The 8656-nt window shown below is 36.4% G+C and overlaps 2 protein-coding genes across 3 annotated transcripts; one reads left to right on the plus strand and one right to left on the minus strand.

Moving 5' to 3' along the window:
- Positions 1 to 1274: 1274 nt before the first annotated feature.
- LOC129311291 (2-phytyl-1,4-beta-naphthoquinone methyltransferase, chloroplastic-like) lies at positions 1275 to 3779 on the plus strand. Its single transcript, XM_054953506.1, has 8 exons — positions 1275 to 1492; positions 1598 to 1662; positions 1786 to 1876; positions 2341 to 2429; positions 2656 to 2789; positions 2873 to 2934; positions 3236 to 3335; positions 3557 to 3779. Exons 1-8 carry the CDS (start codon positions 1355 to 1357, stop codon positions 3655 to 3657), a joined length of 780 nt encoding a protein of 259 aa, XP_054809481.1. The 5' UTR covers positions 1275 to 1354; the 3' UTR covers positions 3658 to 3779.
- Positions 3780 to 3877: 98 nt separating this feature from the next.
- LOC129311290 (cysteine-rich receptor-like protein kinase 2) lies at positions 3878 to 8656 on the minus strand. 2 transcript variants are annotated; one of them, XM_054953504.1, is made up of 8 exons: positions 8504 to 8656; positions 6348 to 7163; positions 6132 to 6245; positions 5724 to 5863; positions 5437 to 5647; positions 5051 to 5285; positions 4749 to 4899; positions 3878 to 4612 (listed from the first exon to the last, which is right to left on the minus strand). In XM_054953504.1, exons 2-8 carry the CDS (start codon positions 7123 to 7125, stop codon positions 4277 to 4279), a joined length of 1965 nt encoding a protein of 654 aa, XP_054809479.1. In that variant the 5' UTR covers positions 7126 to 7163; positions 8504 to 8656; the 3' UTR covers positions 3878 to 4276. The 2 variants fall into 2 exon arrangements, with proteins under 2 accessions (XP_054809479.1, XP_054809478.1); XM_054953503.1 differs by lacking the exon at positions 8504 to 8656 and having other exon boundaries at positions 6348 to 7649.

Here is an 8656-nt window from a genome sequence, read left to right on the forward strand (position 1 = left end):
CAAGACCTGCAAGCTGGGTTCTGTGGGGGTTGGCTTCTCCAATTTTAACTTTCCACTATCTTTCTTTTGCACCAAATGGCAAGATATGGATAGTTCATTTTTTTTATTTTTATTTATATGTTAAAATAGAAATTCATAAAAATTATAAAGTTTTCTAATAATTTTATTCAATATGGACAGTAAAAATTTAATCTGACTATACTTAATTTTTAATTCTGATTATTTATATTAAATCTAAATTGCCAGATTGATGATTCATTGTAATTATTCAATTTTTAAAAATATTATTTTAATAAATATACAATAAAAATAAAAAAAGCTTTAAATCTTGAATGTTAAATTAAATTTGGATGATCTAAATCTTGCTGTGTGGTAAAAAGGAGGATAGTTAGGTGTTCAATTTTGGTGCTCATCACTTGACAAGCAGCTAGACTGTCCAGATTTTTAGATTTATAAATTTTTATTTTTATTTTATGTTTTATATTTATTATAAAAATTATAAAATTTTAATAAATCTATCTTCTTATTAATTTGGATAGGACAGATTTAATCTGAATGCTCTAATTTAATATTAAATTTTTAAGATTTTTATAAATTAACTATTCAAATGTATTATAACCAGTTTGAATTTAATATCAAATGTTTTTAGGATTTTTATAAATTTTATTTTAGTAAAAACAATAAAGTTAAGATGTAATTTTGTCTTTAAAATTTATGGAGGAGTAATATTGCCACTAAATTAATTAAATTGATTCAAAATCCAAAAAATGTACATTATCTAAAATAAGTGGCCTTCATTGATCAAACTTCTTATTTAATGGTAAAACAGTTGGGTTTAAAACAGAAGGAGCAAGTTATTTCAATTTAATTAGTTTAAGGGATATTGTTATGTTAAATAGTTTAGGACAACATTATCCCTTCACAAACAATTTAGAAGCAAAAATATACTTTAACTCAAAAATAATATTTAAAAATAATATTCAAACTGACACTTTAAAAACATTAAGAAAAAGTTGCAATTTAAAATTTTAAACCTAGATTGTCTAGAATATATAGATGATTAATTTATAAAAATTATATAAATATTTAATATTAATTAGATTATTCAGAGTAAATCTGTATTGTTTAGATTAATGATAATGTAAATTAACTAAAATTTATATTTTTTATTTTAGTAAATACAAAATAAAACCTATAATCCTGAAAATAAAAAATCTACACGGCTCAGGTTGCTCATCACCTGCGCCGAACGCGGGTAGTTGGAGGGAAGCCAATTCCGGTTTAGCCGGGTCTGGGGATAAGACGGTTCTATGAGTAGGCAGAGTTGCGAATCCTGGGTGAAGAAGAGCGTGAAATGGCGTCCTCGCACCTAATTCTCCTTCCTTCCCCGTCCTGCCGGTCCCTTTCTTCTCCCAGATTGGGATTCAGCCCAGTTCGATGCGCCACTGAACGTCAGGCGCTGTTTAATCGAATTGCTCCTGTCTATGATGACGTGCGCCTCCTCCGTTTTCTTCTTTCCTTTATGCTGTGTATCATCATAACTCTCCTTTTTTATTCTTATTTTTATGCTCTTTTTTTTTTTTCGCTGCTTCCTTAGCTCAATGATTTGCTGAGCCTTGGTCAGCACCGTATTTGGAAGCGAATGGCTGTGTCATGGAGTGGGTACGCAGTTTCCCGATTACTGAATCAACGCATTTCCTTCAAACGTTTGGAGTCCTTTCTTTTTGTTTTTTGATCTTGGTTTTCCCCTCCCTTAATGTGGTATTTGTTTGAACTTTGAAGCAGAGCCACAATGGGAGACCGTGTATTGGATGTGTGCTGTGGGAGTGGCGATTTAGCGTTTCTTTTGTCTGAGAAAGTTGGCTCCTATGGCAAGGTTGGTTTCTTTTCTTGTTTTTTTCCCCATATCATGTTCTCATGTTTAGTTTCATTAGGAATAAGTGGATCTTTTGTATATTATCGTAAGAAATTATTACCTTTGTTGCTGTTCGGGGTCGTTGAACCGAGTAGTATGGACACAGCATCCTAGTACATGTCTCATCTTCGTTGCCACACAGCACGCCTGACCTTGCTGAGATGGTTTCTCATACTTTGGACAGTTTCTTATATGTGACTATATAAACTTCTTTGCCTTTGAAGTAATGTTTAGATATGTGGAACTTGATTGGTACAGAATTTTGTGCTCTTGCAAGCTAACCTTGCTGATTTGTATGAACTTCGAAATCCACCCCCCCCAAAAAAAACTCACACCCATGCTCGCTCTCATGAGTAATAGTAAATTTCCGACATTTAAGGTGGTTTTTATATAAGTGATGTATTTTGGAATCATGGAATCTGTAGGTGACTGGTCTTGACTTCTCAAAGGAGCAACTGTTGCTTGCTTCATCTCGGCAGAAGTTGCTTTCAAAGAACTACTTCAGTAATATTGAGTGAGCATTGGTAATCCTAGCAGTATGGAAACATTAGATAATAGCCTGGAGCTTATGATAATTGATTCTTTGGCTACAATGATCCTTCACAAATTTTCCATGCTGCTCCGTTATTAAGCTGCAAAAGTGTGCTGTAAAGTTGTAATTTAATACTGCGTATGAACTTGGCTCATAAAAATTGCATGTGACCTAAATGTGAAGGAAGTGACCCTTCATTGCATGGCAGATGGGTTGAAGGCGATGCTCTTAACTTGCAATTTACTAATGGTTGGTTTGATGCTGTAACTATGGGCTTTGGTCTACGAAACGTGGTTGATAAGCGCAAGGCCATGCAAGAAATATTACGAGTCCTAAAAATCGGTAGCTTGTCTCTTGACTCCATTAATCTTATCTTTGGCGATATATTAAATTGGTGTCCTTATATGCTTTCTTTTGCTTTCCAGGCTCCAGAGTGGCTATCCTTGACTTTAATAAGAGCAATCAGTTTCTGACTGCTTCAGTTATGGTAGGCATGATTTTTATGGGCTATTGCTTTACAGTGTTTAACTTAGGTGACGGGGCTGCTTATCTTAAATCTGTATACAAGTGTTATTTTGCAAGTGGAACTCTAGTTGGAAGCATCCCTACCCCTTAAGAAAGTTGAAGGCTTAGCTGTGAGGGTGAAGAAATGCAAGAAAGAGTTTAAACATCCCAATATATTAACTGAAATCATTCTGCCAAAAATTCTATGATTTTGTTTTTGTTTTTTCCTTTTCGACTATTTGTTGCAAATTGATGGCTTCACTCCATATATCAACTTCTTCTAGGAATGGATGATTGACAACGTTGTTGTCCCGGTGGCCTCTGGTTATGGCCTCGCTGAAGAGTATAGATATCTAAAGAGCTCAATCAGAGAGTTTTTAACAGGTTTGTTTTCCATCTATGCTAATCATTTTAGCTGCTATAGAATGAGAGGACTTTGGCTGCAGATTTTGCGCAGAACGCCTCATTCTTTGGAGTAGTTTTTTTTCCTTGTGTAGTTGCCATCAATCTTCCATTTAGTTAATAGAAGGAGAAATCAAACATTTGTGGCCATTAGATGGTCTGTCTTATTGGATGTGTAATTAATAAACCCTCCATTGATGCAGGGAAGGAATTGGAGAAACTCGCATTAGAAGTTGGTTTTTCTACTGCACGACATTATGAGATCAGTGGAGGCCTTATGGGCTGCTTGGTAGCAAAGCGTTAGATGGGATTTATATATGGATATTTTTCCATGTATATATTTTTGTTTATTATTCTGGTGCAATTTGTGTTCGGGTTGTAATTACATACTCTGCTCTTAATTAAAGTGCTCTACTATTTAACTAATCTTAAATCTATGCTGCCTGACATTTTGAAGTTTACTGAATGAACAATGGGGACTTGGCTTGTAATGCTTAATCGACTTGTTTTTTCTCATCATATCAAAGTGCAGAACCATAGTAGCTTTCAATTTATTTTTCCTCTTTTTTTCCCTTGGAAACAAATCTTGGTAACCGATAGGAGCTCTAACCAGATTTGCGAAGGATCAATTAATGCATTGGTTTGATCCAAAATTCATAGTCAAGTCGACCATGATTCAATATATAAAATATACACTATTTACTTCCCACAACTCCATTAGGATGACTTAAAGCTTAGCTACTCCCCGTGCATCCAAATGTGCACATCATCAAATATCAGTTCATACGAAGAATTGTTAGCGACTTCCAAAATATATGCAGGTCTGGCGAGCCATCTTCCTACAGAAGTGAAGCCAGTCTGCAGAATTGATATATATATATATATATATATAAAGTGATGTTTCTCTGCATATCATGTCACGATCACCTGGGATAAAATGAGCTGTGGGACATAGTAGCGATTGAATCTGCTGCATTGAGAGGATAAGCTGGATCATCGTATATGTCTTGGAGTTCCATCGTGCTTTCATCCATGAAGGGTGGATTAGAGGGTGCAGGAAGGTGCTCCTCCTTCTTAGTTAGCATCTCTAATGCTTTTGCCATAGTTGGTCGCAATGAAGCGATCTCTTGAGTGCACAGAAGTCCTATGTGCACCACTCGTAATATTTCATCTTTAACATTGCTATTGTGGTTTTCCTGTGACGTTAGATTTGGATCAAATAGTTGTTCTGCTGTCCCTGACTGGAAATGCTTCCATGTCTGATCTTACCAGAAGACACATGTCAAAAGAAAGATAAGGCTAGGTTAGTTACAGTTCTCAATCTAGTCACGATATGAGAAATGTATGTTGAAAACAAGTAGAATTCATTTACTGATGGAATAATATGCAACTGACCACTGTAATTAGGCTGTCTGAATATTCTGATGCTTTGGTTCTGTTGTTCTGTCTCCCAGTAACTGTTTCTAGCAGTAGCACTCCAAAACTATATACATCTGCTTTCTCTGTTAACTGACCATGAGCTAAGTACTCGGGAGCCATATACCCTCTGCAGGTCCGGCAAAAATAGTAAAGAAAAGGCTATTTCAGATATGACATGGTAGTTTTGTAATGAAACGCAAGTTAATTAAGTAGTACCGTAACTTTCTCGAAAGTCTTTTCTTAACTGTAAAAAATGCAGTATGGTTAGAAAAACTTACAAAGTCCCTGCAATAGCTGTGCTGATGTGGCTTTTGTCTTCTTGGAAAGACCTAGCCAAACCAAAATCTGCAATTTTAGCTCGAAGCCTTGTGTTTAATAAGATATTGCTGGCTTTTATATCTCTGTGAATTATCTTAATCTTGGACTTCTCGTGCAGGTAGACTAATGCTTCTGCAGTCCCAATGATAATTTCATATCTCCTATCCCAGTTTAGTTCCTTGCCTCTGTTTTTATCTGTCATGCGATGAAATAATTCAGAAATATTATATTAAGCTCACATTGTGAAAGTCAAAAGGTTGCAATAGACCATAAACAGCTTTGACAGGCATTCAATTGTCTGAATACTACCCACTAAATGGAGCTATATTAAGAGCTGAGTAATTACCAAAAATGAAACGATCAAGACTCTTGTTGGGCAGATACTCATATACAAGAAGACTTTCGGGTCCTGAACAACTGCATCCTAACAATCTGACTAGATTTTTGTGTTCCACGCTGCTGATTATGTTGACTTCATTATAGAAGTCTGCTGCTCTATGTCTGTTGTTAAAATATAATCTCTTGACTGCAATCTCTCTTCCATCAGGCAAAATTCCCTGCAATAGCAAATGGTAAGAATGGTTTTAATTTGATAAATGCTGGACATACAAGTCTGCAGAAGAGGAAAAATACTTTGTAAACTGTCCCAAACCCTCCTTGTCCAAGCTTGTTAGCAACATCGAAAGAGTCGGTTGCCCTCTCCAGGGTAGAGTATTTGAAGTTCAAACTGTTGTGATGAAGGGTCTTTGCTAACTTTTCTACATCATTTGAACCTTCAATGCAGAATAACTATTGGGATCAGTAAACATCGTGGATATGATTTAAATAAGTTATGGTTCCTCACTATATTACCCGACCGTAGCGAGAACTGGCTCCTTGGAGCCAAGGAAGGAACTGATTATTTTTTTGAGACTAGGAGTTGCATGATTTTGTGTGTTTGACATGCTTGAGTTTTATATTGTGAAGCACAGAAGTGTCAAAAGACTTACGTTTTAAAAAGTTATGTTTTCTAAAAAGGCAGGGCATGAATAAGTCACATACCTCTTCGTTTCATTTGAATGTATCTCTGTTTCCAGACATAAACCCCAATAGCTATTGCAACCGCGAAAACAACCACTGAACTGACAATTGCAACCACTAGCACTATTACATCACCTGTAAAATTCAGCCATGTGAAGCAATACTCATGATCTATGATCTATGACTCTTATATGTAATTTTTTCTTAATGCTTGAAGCTGGATCATAACACAATTACCTGCTGAACTTCTACTTTCCAGTTCCAGGTTCAGAAAATCTGTATCTGAATACCTCATGAAGCAGCCAGTGTTCAGAGCTCTTGCTTCTGACCAGGGCAAGCATCCCAATATCGAAGATGATGCATCTTCCAGACATGCTTTGCAAGAGCTTGTGTTCAGACTCTTCCAACAATTGGCCAGAACGTGAGCTGACTCATTTGTTGTTCCTGATACAGCAACCTTCTCCCTCGCATACCCTTTATTATTTGTCGCTGCTTCAACTGCACTCAGAACTGCCCGCTTCACCGTTGCTTGAAAACTTGTACTTTTTCTGGTTGTGTTCCCACACACAGCCCTGTCTTCTGCTCCTCTGTACTCATCAAAGAAGCTGTAATTCTCAGCCCTCATAAAGCAACCATCAAGGTAGATGCGACCACTATTGCTGGGGAAACACTTGGGAAGAACTGTACGTGCCTCAGCATAACATAATACGCAGTCAAGTAAGGAAAGATCTCCATAGCACTGAGCAAGGCCATAGTTGGTATCAGGACCTGTCCCTGAAACTGCTGTGCCATACCCATGATTGCGCACCTGATCACTGATGTTTTCCATGGTTGTAACAAAATTTGTAACGAAGTTTGTGATATTGTGCTCTTTTTGATTGCCACATGTTGTTTGCACTGTCTTCGTTCTTGGATCTGCCATTACTGTTTGTGGCAGCATAAATAGTGGTAGTAATGATTTGATTAGAAGGAGAATAAGGGATTGACAAGACACAAATCGGACTGCTTTCTTCATGTTCTCTGGTACAGATTGCTGGACTGCTCAACAAGAAACTGCAGCGACAGGAGAGTTTAGAACTTCTGTTTGTAGCTATATCAGATACAAGATCATTCTGGATTTATGATTACATCGTTTATTCTCAGAAATTTTAACATATTTTTGGATCTATATGAAATGCATCATTATCTCAGGTTGAAAACAGAGGCTATGCAGGGATAAAAGTAGCTGCAGATAGGACGGCTGCTGTGTGAAAGGAGTACAATAACCGAATTACGCACTGACTTTTTGGTAAATGATCTATTTGAGGCTTGCCAAACAAGAGGGTGATAATTTCTCCATTAATATTTAAAAGGTAAATCTTGTTTCTTTTGTGGCTCGTGTTCAGATCAGTATAAAGTTTACTTTCACACTTCAATAAGAGACAGCATAGGGTTTGATGAGCTGTTACACTGACCCCACTTAGAATAATCCATCATCGTTGGACACGATTGTGGTGACTAGCAGGCTTGATTTTTTGGACAACCTTGGGGGCATGTAATGGCTACTCAAAAGTACTTAAAGGCGCATAAAGAAGGTTGTTGGGTGGATAAGAAAATATAATATACTGAGTAAGTTGAATTTAATTTCAAAAACACTTGAAAAAGTTTCAATTGTCTACTATTTAGTTGATGGCGTAAAATTTGTTTTAAAATAAAAAAATAATCTAGACAACATAATTTCAATTATACTATGAAATAAACTTTGAGAGAGAAATAGACTTCAAAATTTTGGTTGAAATTTAGATCAGAAAAATAAAATTCTTGTCCAGAGAATTAATAAAAAAACTTGTGGGAACTTTCTTTATCATGCAGAAGTTGCCAAAGTCAACATGACTTGCTATTGTTGTTGGGATATTAAAAGTTAACAACTAAAAAGCTTGTATTAAAAATTTAAAAAAAAAAACTAAAAAGCTTCTAGACAAATCGTCGGTGATGGATTAGAAGTTCTAGGCCACAGCCCACAGGAAAACCTGTCCCATTCATTGTTTTTAAGAGATGAGGCCAACGAAGCCCCACCATCGCCATGAAAGTAATCTCTAAGAAAAGATCAGAGAAAAAAACGATGACAAGAGCCAAGCCATGCTTGCCTGCATAGCAAGCTGAAACAAACGGCCAAAAATGTCACTTAATAAGGTCTGTGCCTTCTCTGCGAGATATTTAAGGAAACTTTCTAACATCGTGCGAGACTGTAATTCGTCAACCTGAATATAAAGTTCTGTACGTAAAAGATGAGTATGAAAGAGGTTGCAAGCATTTCAGGGTGTGGAATGAAGTGTGGAGTGAATTCAGCGAATGAGAAAGAGAAGTAGATAAGGCTGTGACCAAGACTAATTGTGTTTACAAGTTCTTCGTACCTGAGCTTTTGATTATTGAGACCCAGAACTGAGTTGAAGTTTGTCTCTTGTAAGTATGTGAAATCACGACGAGGCGTGAAATTTGAGATGATGATCTTGTGCGAAGTGATGGAGACGGCTTTAAAGCTTGCTCAGCTACTCCAAACCAATGAC

The sequence above is a fragment of the Prosopis cineraria genome, unplaced genomic scaffold (genome assembly GCF_029017545.1).
Source record: "Prosopis cineraria cultivar Desert tree isolate PC_DT_omini unplaced genomic scaffold, ASM2901754v1 PC5, whole genome shotgun sequence".
Lineage (NCBI taxonomy): Eukaryota > Viridiplantae > Streptophyta > Magnoliopsida > Fabales > Fabaceae > Prosopis > Prosopis cineraria.